Raw genomic sequence first — 16,234 nt, forward strand, 5'->3', positions numbered from 1 at the left:
TAATAAATCCTGTGGTTATTTTGAGAACTCTGCCTGCTGCATTTGGGTCCAAACCTTGCACCACCTAACACTTAATGTTCAAACCAGTGGCGTCCCTAGGCTAAAGCCCCGGATGTTTTTTTATTAGCCCCGAATGTTAATAAAAAATAAAGATTTGGCACACAAGTGGTTAACACCTCCAGGTCCCACGTGACGTCATTCACCCAAAACAGTGGAGTCAGGCTGGCAGCAGGCGCACGTAACAGCAAGCTGCTGTCTGAGAGTTATTATGTCTAAAAAATTTCTCTGCTTCACTCTTCTGGGCTAAGCCCAGCGCCGCCGCTCCCATAACGCGCACTACGCGCAGTGCACCAAGTCCTGAGGGGGCACCACAAAACAGAACAAGAGATATATTTAATCGCTCAGCACCCCCGTTAACACTTCTCGGGTCGCATCGCACTGCCTTGATGCGCGCCGATACATTCGCGCACACAGGTGAGCACACTCTCACTAGCACCCCCCATGCATCATGAAGGAGTTATGCTTAGGGCACCAACATGGCGAGCAGCTACACTGGCTAAGCCCCAGATGTATCAACATCCTAGAGACGCCCCTGGTTCAAACGTGTTATGAAAATGCCATTGGCCTCAGACCTACACAATGTTTTTGTAACACACACATTGTCACAGCTGCTGTCTGTGTGTGTGTGTGTGTGTGTGTGTGTGTGTGTGTGTGTGTGTGTGTGTGTGTGTGTGTGTGTGTGTGTGTGTGTGTGTGTGTGTGTGTGTGTGTGTGTGTGTGTGTGTGTGTGTGTGTGTGTGTGTGTGTGTGTGTGTGTGTGTGTGTGTGTTGAACGGATCAGGCTCCCACCGAAGAAAGAAAGAGCATCGTTTCCACACCAGAGTGGTGTGTGCTGCTCTTCTCGGGACGGAGTCTACGTCACATCCTCAGCCGGTGGCTCTCCGGTCTGCAGTCGTGCACGCGGACTGCAGAAGTTGCAGCGTTCTCTGTACTGCAGCGCGAGCGGCTCCTGAACGCACCACACCCTGCTGCTGCTGCAGCATCCACCACACCGACAGACCCGGAGACACACAGCGGAGGTAAGACCAGCCGCTCACCGGCTTTTGTCCCGCAGGACCCTCGGTACCGCGGGACGGGGAAGAAGTGTCACTGACACGCGCGCGCCGAGGAAGCGACGCGTCCGCGTGCATGTTGTTGTCGTAGTTTACATGGACACACTTGTTGTGATGAGAGAACGCCATTCTTCTCCTACGGATGTCTCGATAGATGGGTAGTCTCCTGCACGGTCCTGGAGCCGTGCCAGGGCTGCGGCCCGGTCCGCACCATGCAGGCAGCGGGGCGCGCGCGCCCTTCTCGGTGTCGGGACAGAGTCCTTCACTAACATGCGTGTTTAGGCTGCTGCGGTCAACAATAATACAAACGGTCTGTGATGTTGTCCTCTAGCTGAGGAGCACCGACATCATTCGGATTCAAGATATCATCTTCAAAATATGCTTTAAACGCCTTAAAATGGCATAAATATACAGGGTACTACATAACTTCACTTATACATTTTTTTTAAAGAAAGGGTCTTTTTGTAGTAATAAACAACCACGTAAGTAACTACAATATAATACTATAATATGGAGGCCCTCCAGAGGTGGAGTCCATGTTGTTGACATTTCTCTCTAAATGGAGGAACTCAATGTTGTGTCCATGGCGGAGGAAAGTTTAATCAATATATCAACATGAACTATTTTCTCTCAAAGTCAGAAACATGAGAACTCTCAAACTCGTGACGTCATCAAGCTGCTCCGCAATGAATACAGTGATGTTGTGCACCCACAGCATGTTTATTACTATTTTTGTATATACCCAAAATCACCTTATTATATTGTCGTGTTCTCGGAGTGACATCTAGAACATTCCTTCCTCATTGAATGTTTCGGGTCATTTGTTGTCATTCAAAAACAAACAGATGAAATGTCCGTCATCCCAACACAAACGATGTCACCAGGGAGCGAATCCTGAGTGGCCACCCAGCAGCCTCCCCTCTCCTCCGGGGTCACCCCACAGCGGGGCTGAGCGGGTCGCCACTGCACATCACCCAATCCCCATCAAAGAGGGGCACGTTGATGTTTATGATGTGTGTATTCAGTGACATACATAAATACAAAAAGGCAACAAATTAAAACTAAAAAGAAGCTGACTTTCCACCGTTGCCATGGAGATGAGTTCCAGGCTTTACATCTGGAGTGTTGCCACTCTAGTTTGTGGATTTGGGAGATGGTCTATTCCCCTTTTGTGATCCATCTTTGCTCTGGACATCTGTGTTTACGGTACCAGCACGTTAATAGTTTTAAGGAGCATCTCTCACACCTCCACATCTGTAAACCAGCTGTGTTCATCTAACTAACAGATCGGTAGAATGAAGCTAAACTAAAAGATATGCGCCCATCTCTCTGAGGGCCATCGTGTCCCCGACCTGTGCGTCCCGGTGCATATGTAATGGTATATTTATTAACAATCCTCTCCATTCTTTACCTGTACTCCTTTTCTCTGATTGAATCCCCTAGTGAATACGGTTGCTGTTCTGCCTCAGTAGCAGGATGGCTAACAATGACAAGGATCCGATGCCTGCAGCCGGGACCCTCTCCCCGGGCCAGCTGCTGTCCCTCCACAAGATGGAGCCAAAGACTCTGGGGGTGAGCTCACATGACACGTGGCTGACTGGGGACCACCACATCCAGGACGGGTGTTGGTTTGACCCCACCACTCCTGAGCTTTACACCATAGCAGTTGCTCTGAGTGTGGTAACCATTTTTAAAGGCCGACATAATAATGACAGAGATTCATAAGAGTCTTTGAGTCTATTCCAGACGGTACTAGCTAAAACTCAAAATAATAAATACCTAAATCAATCTGATGAATCTGGACCAGCTTGTTGGAACACTCGGCTTTAAAGCAGGACAGTCTCAATTCAATTCACTTTATTTTATACAGCCCAATATCACACATTACGAATAAGAACAATAGATGTCATGTGACCAGATGAACAGAGTTACAGAGTTACATAAACACATTAAATGAATATGACAAAATATGTTAATAGTTCTTGGACAAACTGTACAAGAAAGAGCTCTAAAATTCTATAATAAATATATTTATATATAAATATGTATGTATATATATGTATATATACATATATATGTATATATACAAATTCATACTAGTATACATGTATATATACACATATATATATATATATTGCTGGTCATCTTGGCTAAGTGCTCTCTACTACCCCCCCCCCCCCCCCTCTCTCTCTCAGGCGATCCAGATCGTTATTGGGGCGTTGATTCTGTGTCTGAGTGCCTCTGTGCTCCAGATCCACGAGGTCCACTTCACAGGAGACGTGGCCCTCTTCCTGATTGTGGTCCTACAGGTCAGTGTCCTGAAACACCAGTCTTCAAGCTTCTCGCAGCAGAGCACACGGTGTCTCAGTGAGTTGTATTGTGACCCCCCAGGTGACCCTGTCCGGCTCAGTGTTGGTGCACAGCGGGAGGAAACCCACTTTGTTCTGGGTGAGTACAATAAGACTCAGTCCATAGAAGCATCCGCCCCTACACGGATTACACTGATGATGCCACGCAATTAAATGATCATCAACTCACTGTGGCTTCAACAAAAGTTACTTTTATGACAAAAATCCACCATCATACATATTTGTGGTGTCATTTGGGAACAATAAGACCTCAAAGGCCCCTCCATCCCACTGGCTCCGACCCCACCCAGCTGGTAACCCAACCGCCATTTTGATACCAACTACACAATTGCACCACATCTTTGTGTCGTGATGTTTCCTGCAGTAGGTGTGTCAATGTCACCGTTATGACACACACAGACTCACAAGGTAAAGACAGAGTGTGAAGGATGCTGCGTACTAGGGATGCACCGATCTGATCGGCGCCGATCCATATCGGCCGATATTGCCATTATCGGTTTTGATCGGCGTTCTCAAAACGGCCGATCAGATGACGTCACATCTGCGAGAACTATCAGACGTTTCAATCGCCGCGCACCGCAACGGAGACGATGCGCCCGGCGAGGGCCGCAGAGTGAGAGGTCAGAGGGGATCCTCACCACCGAGCGGCGTCCCCGTCCCCCGAGTTGAATCTCTGGGTCGACTCAGCCGACTCTCACATGTCTGCCCCTATAGACTGATGCTCACGGTAAACACATTCGATCTGGAGCGCGCGAGAGTTGTGATAGTTAGCGGAAGGATTTAAGTGACAACATCCGGTTTTGCAAAGTTAGCGGAAAGAACCACGTGAAACAACATCCGTTTATCAAAATAAGATGTCGACAAATCATACACGAACATATAAAAGTAAACAATGAACTGATTTTGTATCTTTATAGATCTTTTCTGAGATTTAGCTTAAATTATGCTAACATTAAAACATTTTTACTGTACCAAGGAAGAGTTTATAAAAATAAGTCAGACTTTTGTATGTTAAAAAAAGACCTGTAAATAAATTTCCCCAAGAGTTCCAGGAAATGAATAATGCAGATGTGTTCCATACATACAGGACTGTCTCAGAAAATTAGAATATTGTGATAAAGTTCTTTATTTTCTGTAATGCAATTAAAAAAACAAAAATGTCATGCATTCTGGATTCATTACAAATCAACTGAAATATTGCAAGCCTTTTATTCTTTTAATATTGCTGATTATGGCTTACAGCTTAAGAAAACTCTAAAATCCTATCTCATAAAATTTGAATATTTCCTCAGACCAAGTAAAAAAAAAGATTTATAACAGCAAAACAAAATCAAACATTTGAAAATGTGTTTCCAGGTGTTTCGAGTTAATTAGACGATTCAAGTGATTTGTTTAATACCCTACTAGTATACTTTTTCATGATATTCTAATATTTAGAGATAGGATATTTGAGTTTTCTGTAAGCCATAATCAGCAATATTAAAAGAATAAAAGGCTTGCAATATTTCAGTTGATTTGTAATGAATCCAGAATGCATGACATTTTTGTTTTTTTAATTGCATTACAGAAAATAAAGAACTTTATCACAATATTCTAATTTTCTGAGACAGTCCTGTATCTGAAATCCCCTACAATAGCAATCAAACAATTTTAATGTATCAATTAGGACATTTTTCAAAGTAAAAGTCCTAAATGTTTAAAGAAATCTGTAATTTCTTTAATGTTTGAGTTGCTTTATATATGTATTTCCTCATAGTCCTAGGCAATAATGCTACACAATAAATAGAATGCTTCAATCGACACCGTGATCGGTGATCGGTATTATCGGATCGGCAGATACTGATTCCGGTGATCGGTGATCGGTATTACCGGTGATCGGCAGGTACTGATTTCAGTGATCGGTGATCGGTGATCGGCACCAAAAACCTGATCGGTGCATCTCTACTGCGTACAGTCATGACACAGCATCGTAGAACACTGCTTTTCTATGCCGGGGTCATGGTTTGAGTCCATAAGCACGTTTGTTATCATCTGCAGGTGAAATGTGTCCTGGTGCTGCACCTCGTCAGCGCTGCTTTTGCCACCGCTGCTCTGGGTCTGATGTCCAAACACCTGCCGTACCGCCAGGACTCGTACCACTGTGAACACTGCCGCCGGCTGGAGCTGCACGCCGTGGTATTGAACACATGCACACAGAGCAGGATGTGAAACTCAACAGATTTAAAGGTTTTCGGTGATCATAAAACAAATTGTGGCAAACAAAAGGAATGAAGCTGTGGACATGTAGTCACATTCTGTTACAGTATGAGTAAGACTGACATCCACAGCACACGACTGAGGGGTGTTTATTGTTATTGAGAAGCATGTGAGTCTTGCCTGGTGCAAGACTGAAACAATGTTGGCAGGACAGACACATATTCCTAAAGTACCCCTCTATGGTTAAACTGTCTCAATCAAACAACACATTTACAACATTCACTGTGTGAACATAAACTAATACATTCCAGACGTATCTGCAGTCGAGCTGCTGTCACGTCATCACAGGTCTGTTCCGGTGTCCTGACGACACTGTTGTAACCCGACTCGTGGAGTGGGACCTAGTCCCCCCCTAGTAGCACACGTGTCCTCTGTGGGTGTGAAGGACCCGCACACCATTACACTGTTGGACAAGCTGCTGGAGTTATGCTGTTACTATAAAATCATGGAATGTCTGACACATTAGCTAACGGTAGCTTCTAAATGGCAACGTTAGCATCAACTCCTAAAACTAATTGGCGGGTCAGTCCTAACATCTATTATGTTTCTCTCTCTCTCTCTCAATATATATATATATATATTTATATATAGCTTTTTACCATATGTACTGTATATATATATTATCTCTGTACATCCCCCTCTCTCTCTCTCTCTATATATACATATATATAGCTTTTTACAAATATATATATATTATCTCTGTATCTCTCTATCTCTATATATACAGGACTGTCTCAGAAAATTAGAATATTGTGATGAAGTTCTTTATTTTCTGCAATGCAATTAAAAAAACAAAAATGTCATGCATTCTGGATTCATTACAAATCAACTGAAATATTGCAAGCCTTTTATTCTTTTAATATTGCTGATTATGGCTTACAGCTTAAGAAAACTCAAATATCCTATCTCTAAATATTAGAATATCATGAAAAAGTATACTAGTAGGGTATTAAACAAATCACTTGAATTGTCTAATTAACTCGAAACACCTGCAAGGGTTTCCTGAGCCTTGACAAACACTCAGCTGTTATAAATCTTTTTTTTACTTGGTCTGAGGAAATATTAAAATTTTATGAGATAGGATTTTAGAGTTTTCTTAAGCTGTAAGCCATAATCAGCAATATTAAAAGAATAAAAGGCTTGCAATATTTCAGTTGATTTGTAATGAATCCAGAATGCATGACATTTTTGTTTTTTTAATTGCATTGCAGAAAATAAAGAACTTCATCACAATATTCTAATTTTCTGAGACAGTCCTGTATATATATGTATATACATATATATAGCATTTTACCATATACACTACCGTTCAGAAGTTTGGGATCACCCAGACAATTTCGTGTTTTCCATGAAAACTCACACTTTTATTTATCAAATGAGTTGCAAAATGTATAGAAAATATAGTCAAGACATTGACAAGGTTAGAAATAATGATTTGTATTTGAAGTATTAATTTTTTTCTTCAAACTTTGCTTTCGTCAAAGAATGCTCCTTTTGCAGCAATTACAGCATTGCAGACCTTTGCTGTTAATTTGTTGAGGTAATCTGTTGAAATGTCACCCCACGCTTCCTGAAGCACCTCCACAAGTTGGATTGGCTTGATGGGCACTTCTTGCGGACCATACGGGTCAAGCTGCTCCCACAACAGCTCAATGGGGTTGAGATCTGGTGACTGGCCACTCCATTACAGACAGCAAGCTGCCTGCTTCTTCCCTAAATAGTTCTTGCACAATTTGGAGGTGTGCTTTGGGTCATTGTCCTGTTGGAGGAGGAAATTGGCTCCAATCAAGCGCTGCCCACAGGGTATGGCATGGCGTTGCAAAATGGAGTGATAGCCTTCCTTATTTAAAATCCCTTTTACCTGGTACAAATCTCCCACTTTACCAGCACCAAAGCAGCCCCAGACCATCACATTACCTCCACCATGCTTGACAGATGGTGTCAGGCACTCTTCCAGCATCTTTTCACCTGTTCTGCCTCACAAATGTTCTTCTGTGTGATCCAAACACCTCAAACTTGGATTCATCTGTCCATAACCTTTTTCCAATCTTCCTCTGTCCAATGCCTGTGTTCTTTTGCCCATACCAATCTTTTCTTTTATTGGCCAGTCTCAGATATGGCTTTTCTTTGCCACTCTGCCTAGAAGGCCAGCATCCCGAGTCGCCTCTTCACTGTCGACGTTGACACTGGCGTTTTCGGGTACCATTTAAAGAAGCTGCCAGTTGAGGACCTGAGATGCGTCTATTTCTCAAACTAGAGACTCTAATGTACTTGTCTTCTTGCTGAGTTGTGCACGGGGCCTCCCACTTCTCTTTCTGCTCTGGTTAGAGCCCGTTTGTGCTGTTCTCTGAAGGAGTAGTACACACCGCTGTAGGAAATTTTCAGTTTCTTTGCAATTTCTCGCATGGAATAGCCTTCATTTCTAAGAACAAGAATAGACTGGCGAATTTCACATGAAAGTTCTTTTTTTCTGGCCATTTTGAGAGTCTTATCGAACCCACAAATGTGATGCTCCAGATAATCAACTAGCTCAAAGGAAGGCCAGTTTTATAGCTTCTCTCATCAGCAAAACAGTTTTCAGCTGTGCTAACATAATTGCACAAGGGTTTTCAAGGGTTTTCTAATCATCCATTAGTCTTCTAAGGCGATTAGCAAACACAATGTACCATTAGAACACTGGAGTGATAGTTGACGGAAAAGGGCCTCTATACACCTATGGAGATATTTCATTAGAAACCAGACGTTTCCACCTAGAATAGTCATTTACCACATTAACAATGTATAGAGTGTATTTCTGATTGATTTAATGTTATCTTCATTGAAAAAAACAATGCTTTTCTTTGAAAAATAAGGACATTTCTAAGTGATCCCAAACTTTTGAACGGTAGTGTATATGTATATATATATATATAATCTCTCTCTCTCTCTCTGTATATATATATTAGTGCTGTGAAAAATAACGCGTTAACTCAGTTAATTCAATTACAGGTTTAACTAGTTATTTATTTTTAACGCATTTAACGCATGCGCAGAATGAGCTTCCAATCTTTCTGTTGTTGGTCGTCGGGACGAAAAAAAAGTCACTTGCAAAATGAGCTTCCAATACACCACTTCAATCTGAACTCTGTCCACTCTCATGCAGACGGTCTGTTTATCGGTAATGATCCTTCCGCAGGTTCACCTACGGAAACCTTGTTACGACTTCTACTTCCTGTAGATCAGGGGTCTCAACACGTCGATCGCGACCTGCCAGTCGATCGCGGCGCAGTGTCGGTAGATCGCATGACATTAAAGAGATTGGCCCGCCCCCTGACATGTTCTCTAGAGCACGTCTTTGTTCTTTTATTAAACTAAACGTCTGTTGTTGATCGTATCTCCACAGCAGCATGTCATTTCTGTCTCTACGCGTTGCGTTAACACTTATCGATCTCCGTCTCGCGCCACAGAGCTCTGTGCGCGCGCATCGACCGAGCAAAAAAAAGTCACTTGTCAATCTGTCCACCTTTAGATTGTATCATGGTGGAGTTAATGGTTGACAAACAAGTGAAAATGCTCTGTTTAACCCTCCTGTTACCTTTACATTTACGAACATATTTTACCCTCGGGGTCAATTTGACCCCAGCAATTAAAACCTCCAGAAAATTATTAGAATTAATATTGCTTCCCAAGTTTAAGTGTGAGGTACTTTATGTTTGTTTGTTGACTACCTAAATAGCCCTTTAAATAAATAAAAAAGTTGATATTTCTTATATGTTTGACACAGTGAAAAACAGCCTGGGGTCAAATTGACCCCAAAGAACACTGACATTAAACATTGAATGGGGTCAAATTGACCCGAAAGGTAACAGGAGGGTTAAACATTCTGTTTAGGATGAAGATCTATTAATGTTCCATATGGAAGAAAACTGCTAAATAACTGCTGAGTTGCAGCACCATTGTATAGAAGAATGTATAAATGTATATATCCGTCTTTTGTCATAAATCTCTATGTTCTCACAAAATATACCGAGAATATCGGTAATACGTGATTAATCATGATTAATCCGCAAAAACCTGTGATTAATCCGATTAAAAGTTGTAATCGTTTCACAGCCCTAATATATATATATATAGCTTTTTACCATATACAGGACTGTCTCAGAAAATTAGAATATTGTGATAAAGTTCTTTATTTTCTGTAATGCAATTAAAAAAACAAAAATGTCATGCATTCTGGATTCATTACAAATCAACTGAAATATTGCAAGCCTTTTATTCTTTTAATATTGCTGATTATGGCTTACAGCTTAAGAAAACTCTAAAATCCTATCTCATAAAATTTTAATATTTCCTCAGACCAAGTAAAAAAAAAGATTTATAACAGCTGAGTGTTTGTCAAGGCTCAGGAAACCCTTGCAGGTGTTTCGAGTTAATTAGACAATTCAAGTGATTTGTTTAATACCCTACTAGTATACTTTTTCATGATATTCTAATATTTAGAGATAGGATATTTGAGTTTTCTTAAGCTGTAAGCCATAATCAGCAATAAATCAGAATAAAAGGCTTGCAATATTTCAGTTGATTTGTAATGAATCCAGAATGCATGACATTTTTGTTTTTTTAATTGCATTACAGAAAATAAAGAACTTCATCACAATATTCTAATTTTCTGAGACAGTCCTGTATATGTATATATATTATATGTCATTCTCTCTCTCTGTATATATATATATATATATATATACATATACATATTTGTATATATATATGTATATATCTATCACGTCACCAGTTGTCTCGTTAGTCACAACAAGTTCACCACCGCCTTCTTAAGACACAAGCAAGCTTCAGATTGGGATTCTTTACCCACAGAACAGACGTCAGAATGTCCTGCGCTTGTTTCTAACCAAAAGACACAAAAACATTCACAGAATGGATCAGCTTTGAGACGGAGGCACCGGAAGGGCAAACATGCTGACTCATTTCCTGAAGCACTCTATAGAATTAAAAATGAGATGAAAACCAGGGCAATAGAGTCCACAAATGAGTCTCCGCCACACGATCTAAGGCCCCCACAGCAGCCATTCCTAGTTCCTGTGTGTCTCAGCGCTTCAGAAGACCAATCACAAACACATGCTCAGGATCAGTCAGCTGGTCGGAAATGGCTCCATGTTGAAGGAACTAAGAAGTTTTCCAATGAGTATGTCTCATTCATGCAGCTCAGTCATATACATGTATATGAAGGAATCTCCAGAATGATCATAACTCTGAGGACTAATTCACCCTGATCAAGCACATACATGAGCCCTCCATCCTCAGTTAAATCAAGCACATCCGGAGGTGGGTCGCTGCTGGAGGGAGCCGCAGCAGAGTGAAGATATGATAGGATGGCCACTCGTGATTGGACGTTACACCTGGTCCAACGATGTGAATGAATGAGCTGCCAAACTAATATAAACTACAACAAATGAACACATGTCGCTGAATCCAGGGCCATGTGGGGGCATGCATTGTTTGTAATGCAGTAGAGGAGGCGTCCACAAAGCCATCATGATCCCTTAGTAGAATCTCGTGACTTCATAGTTGACTCTTCATGTTGTGAAACAGAAGACTCCATGTTTCTTTGTCTTTACTGTCCACTGCAGCAACATTGTTTCAGGAAATGCACCGGGCTGATCGAGCAAAAGTGTAAAGTAAGTGATTGACGACTGTTACAACTCATACTTTGGTCAGATGGGCTTTGTTGTGTTGTAGAGTGCATGAGATGATCATTAATAGACACTTCTACTTGTTTTAGTATCGTCAGTGTCACAGACCAGAGAGCCTTTGTTTCGATGTGTAAACTCTTCCTGTGTTCTTCTCACTGTATATGCTCCTCTTGGATTTCTCCGGCTAGCTGTTGATTGATGGGATCCTGGGGACTCTGGTGATCTTCCTGGTGCTGGAGCTGTTGATTTGCATCACTGCCATGCTGTTTGGACTCACTGTGCTCGCTGCTGGGGGAGCCCAGGTGAACTCTCCTCCAACATATCCACATAATGCAGCGCTAAGGGATGTAAGAGGACAGATATGTAGATAGGTAGGTAGATAGGTAGGTAGGTTGGTAGTTAGGTAGGTAGGTAGGTAGATAGATAGATAGATAGAAAGATAGGTAGGTAGATAGATAGAAAGCTAGATAGCTAGGTAGGTAGGTATATAGGTAGGTAGGTAGGTAGACAGATAGATAGGTAGATAGATAGATAGGTATGTAGGTGGGTAGGTATGTAGATAGATAGATATATAGATAGATAGATAGGTATGTAGGTAGGTAGGTATGTAGAAAGGTAGGTAGGTAAGTAGGTAGATAGGGCCGTGGCAGGAGGCATCAGACCCAGCAGGTCAAATGGACCCTATGAGACGTGAAGTCACAAAGACTCCGGAGAGGAAGCAGAGTTAGTAATGTGTGATGGAGAGATGAAAATGTATACATAAGTAGAGAGAGAAGAGGAGAGAGGTGCTCAGTGTATCCTAGAGGAGAGAGGTGCTCAGTGTATCCTAGAGGAGAGAGGAGCTCAGTGTATCCTAGAGGAGAGAGGAGCTCAGTGTATCCTAGAGGAGAGAGGAGCTCAGTGTATCCCAGAGGAGAGAGGTGCTCAGTGTATCCTAGAGGAGAGAGGAGCTCAGTGTATCCTAGAGGAGAGAGGAGCTCAGTGTATCCTAGAGGAGAGAGGTGCTCAGTGTCTCCTAGAGGAGAGAGGTGCTCAGTGTATCCTAGAGGAGAGAGCTGCTCAGTGTATCCTAGAGGAGAGAGGAGCTCAGTGTATCCTAACGTCCCCCAGCAGCCTCTCAGCCTATAGCAGCATCTCTAGGTCTGGACCAGGTGAACCTGGTTCAGGTCTAACTATAAGACCATCAAGAGGAAATTCTTCAGTCTCCATGAGGGGACTGTGTCTGCCTCCCATTTATTGCCTGATAATGAAGAAATATTGAGTTAAAAATGTGTCGATCCCCCTCCAGTGTATGGCTAAGAGAGAAGCTATTCAATAAAAATATGAAATATGAATATTTATGAGTTCTATACAGTTCTATAAGCAGATTAGAACACATTATAAGTATGTTTACAATGCATTAACACTACAGTACAACGAAGAGCTGTAAAGTATTGTTTGTTTGTATCCTGCAGCCTCCGAGCCAGAGACCCGTCTACCCACAGACGCGCCCGCCAGCGGTTCCAGCCACAGCATCGCTTCCCCAGGTGTGTGTGTGTGTGTGTCTAAAGGTATATATATATCTATATATATATATATATATGGATATATATATACAGGACTGTCTCAGAAAATTAGAATATTGTGATAAAGTTCTTTATTTTCTGTAATGCAATTAAAAAAACAAAAATGTCATACATTCTGGATTCATTACAAATCAACTGAAATATTGCAAGCCTTTTATTCTTTTAATATTGCTGATTATGGCTTACAGCTTAAGAAAACTCTAAAATCCTATCTCATAAAATTTTAATATTTCCTCAGACCAAGTAAAAAAAAAGATTTATAACAGCTGAGTGTTTGTCAAGGCTCAGGAAACCCTTGCAGGTGTTTCGAGTTAATTAGACAATTCAAGTGATTTGTTTAATACCCTACTAGTATACTTTTTCATGATATTCTAATATTTAGAGATAGGATATTTGAGTTTTCTTAAGCTGTAAACCATAATTAGCAATAAATCAGAATAAAAGGCTTGCAATATTTCAGTTGATTTGTAATGAATCCAGAATGCATGACATTTTTGTTTTTTTAATTGCATTACAGAAAATAAAGAACTTCATCACAATATTCTAATTTTCTGAGACAGTCCTGTATATCCATATATATATCCATATATATGACAGATTCCCGTCTGAAGCTTCTTTTGGGGCTTTGAAGTTCTCTGACTTCATGTATTCCCCTCTTGTCTGGTTTGACTCCTACCTCTGCTGGTCTGGGGGTCCACTAGGGTCCAGTAGGGTCCACCAAGGTCCACTAGGGTCCACCAGGATCCACTAGGGTTCACTAAAGTCCAGATCAGAGAGGAAACCTCTTTTTTCTGCTCATTAAACCTCAAGAACCTCGTTTAACATCCGACATGCAAAAGAATCAAGACGAGTGTTTTTAGAAGAAATCCTTCTAACGACTTATGAATATACCGTATATATATATTATATATATATATATATTTAGATACATATATATAATATATATATACACGTACATTCTGAAGCATGACATATACATTAATATGATGAAGGACTTTTAGTTGCATGCAAAAATGTTCCATCATAAAATATAATAATGAAAGATGAACATGGATGATGTAATGGGTCGGGTGCACTCTCCACTATGTGTGACTTGACTAATTGGGGAGGACCGGATAGGACATGAGTGTTATGTTATTTTTATTTTACACTAGTTTGCTACATTTTGCAGTTTTTTTGAAGAAACCAAACAATTTGATATTAAATGTTCCTGTAACAATGTCTTTAAAGATTTGATCATTGACAAATATTCATGAATATTCATCATTCATCAGTTTAACTAACTGTTCTTCATTTCTGCATGTGGGCTGATTTTTATGAATAGTTTTGAATCACACCTCCTTAGTCATGGTTAGGTATTCATGAGGAGGCAGATTTTTTGATTTTGGTTATACAATATATATAATACGTCAGCCAATATCTCTCTAGTGAGTCAAGAGGCTTTTTGAGTGTGTACATTGTGACACTGCTGTGGTCCACACATTTTACTGATCATTGAGATCTATTTCAACCAATTCCTATTTAGTATCTCCTTCTTGTCCTTTAACAATAGAGGCGGAGCAACCTGCCTGATGTCCTGTTCTGATAGGCTCTCCAGACACCCACTGGAGAAGTGAGCGTGTAATCATAAGTATCTGGTTCTCAGTTTGGGGAATTTAAGTGTGTTCTCGTCCTGCTGTTAGTTTTATGTTACCGTTGTCTTTTTGTAATATATGATGTGGTTGAAATGCTGCGCGGTATTATTTCTGAGCTTGTGGCAATAACACTTTGAGCCTTTTGGTGTGGTTTGTTATGTTTGCATGTCATCTGAGGATCCACAGCAGGCCAGCAGGGTTCAACACACACACACACACACACACACAATAACCACCCATCACCATTCAACACCTTTATGAAATCTGCAAATCATATGGACATGGCATTGCTCTCTGTGTGTCGACAGGTGGCTGTTGTTGTGACTGAACCAGACTCCGAGGAGGTGGAGGACATCTCCACGCCGCCCACTGAACCCCAGGTGGAGCCGATGAGAGCCGTGGCAACCGAGCCGTGAGCCCTGCACACACTATGGGGTGTTCTGTCACGTCAGAGTGTAAACGTGGATCACACCTGGGACAAAAACATTCTTGTGAGACTCATGGAGGTCATTAAAATGTGGACCATTACAACAGGACAACCAATCAGCTCGTGGTAATAGTCGGAGGCAAGAATATAATAAGAGTTGTGGAAGAAATAAATTCAAGTGTCCCAACAAGTTGTCAAAGGTCAAAGGTCATCCTGTCCTTTTATTCCTGGCGTGGCATGAACACAGAATAAGTATGATAACTTATGCTCCTACAGTATGTTGTGTCACAGTAATGTTGATCATCTTAAAATGCTAAATCACTTAAATAGGTATAGAGAAATATAAGTACAGAGAAATATAAATAACGGAGACAGACAGCCAGACTCTCAGCTTGAAGTTCAGAGGGAAGGCTCAGTGTGTAGTATATATATATATATATGAATGTAGATATATTCACGTATCTAAGAGTCTATGCACCGTTTGTGTTCATTTGAGTGAAGGCACATTGACGATTTCACTTTGAACTATTTTGCCTTTCTTGCTTCAAACATATTTGAATGTTGAAAAAAGGTTATGTTGTTGTTATGTGGTTATAACACTAACCTTGTATTGTGTTCATGCTATTTAAAACAGGTCTTAATGCCATTCCACAATTAACGGATGAAAGAGTATTACAGCAGCCGATCTACTGTATCATGTACATTTATTGTTGATTCTAATATTTAAATATGAGGAGTTTTAGTTCCTAGAAGCTCTAAAAACACTGTATCCGACTTTTCCCATAATGCTAATAAACCTTTCCGGCCTTGTAATTAACCACTTTTTCAACCTTCAATCACGCTCTTTGTGTAATAATGCACCTTGTGGAAACAATAAAAACATCTCTTTATCTGTCATACGTTCTTCAACTTGTTTGGTAACAACTGAGAGAATAAAAGTGTGTGTGTGTGGAATGGAAAAGAGCTCCTTCACATTGAAGAGATGGGGGTTAGGGTTAGCTTTAAAACATCAGGGGATCCAGTATGAGTGGGAAAAGACTCAGTGAGGACTTCTCTGTGTTTACGTGTGAGATGATGCATGCCAGAGAGAGGTCATCGCATCAGACTCATGTGCCGTGCTCACAAGTTTGACATCAATTGTCTCTAGAAGCAGAGATGATTTACTGTGTGAGACATGACAGTCA

The 16,234-nt window shown here is 41.0% G+C and overlaps 1 protein-coding gene across 2 annotated transcripts; it reads left to right on the plus strand.

Moving 5' to 3' along the window:
* Nucleotides 1-901: 901 nt before the first annotated feature.
* On the plus strand, nt 902-15,947 carry LOC130192872 (uncharacterized). 2 transcript variants are annotated; one of them, XM_056413055.1, is made up of 9 exons: nt 902-1,079; nt 2,556-2,684; nt 3,308-3,421; nt 3,504-3,560; nt 5,519-5,656; nt 11,362-11,409; nt 11,613-11,726; nt 12,879-12,950; nt 14,932-15,947. In XM_056413055.1, the coding sequence occupies exons 2-9, from the start codon at nt 2,589-2,591 to the stop codon at nt 15,037-15,039; spliced, it is 747 nt and encodes a 248-aa protein (XP_056269030.1). In that variant the 5' UTR covers nt 902-1,079; nt 2,556-2,588; the 3' UTR covers nt 15,040-15,947. The 2 variants fall into 2 exon arrangements, with proteins under 2 accessions (XP_056269030.1, XP_056269035.1); XM_056413060.1 differs by lacking the exon at nt 11,362-11,409.
* The last annotated feature ends 287 nt before the right edge of the window (nt 15,948-16,234 follow it).

This window comes from Pseudoliparis swirei, chromosome 1, assembly GCF_029220125.1.
Source record: "Pseudoliparis swirei isolate HS2019 ecotype Mariana Trench chromosome 1, NWPU_hadal_v1, whole genome shotgun sequence".
Taxonomy (NCBI): domain Eukaryota; kingdom Metazoa; phylum Chordata; class Actinopteri; order Perciformes; family Liparidae; genus Pseudoliparis; species Pseudoliparis swirei.

Coding starts and splice junctions, on each gene's coding strand:
- LOC130192872 (XM_056413055.1), top strand. CDS start 2,589: ATGGCTAACAATGACAAGGATCCGATGCCTGCAGCCGGGACCCTCTCC. Junction 3,422..3,503: donor TCCTGATTGTGGTCCTACAG/GTCAGTGTCCTG, acceptor GTGACCCCCCAG/GTGACCCTGTCCGGCTCAGT. Junction 3,561..5,518: donor GGAAACCCACTTTGTTCTGG/GTGAGTACAATA, acceptor TATCATCTGCAG/GTGAAATGTGTCCTGGTGCT.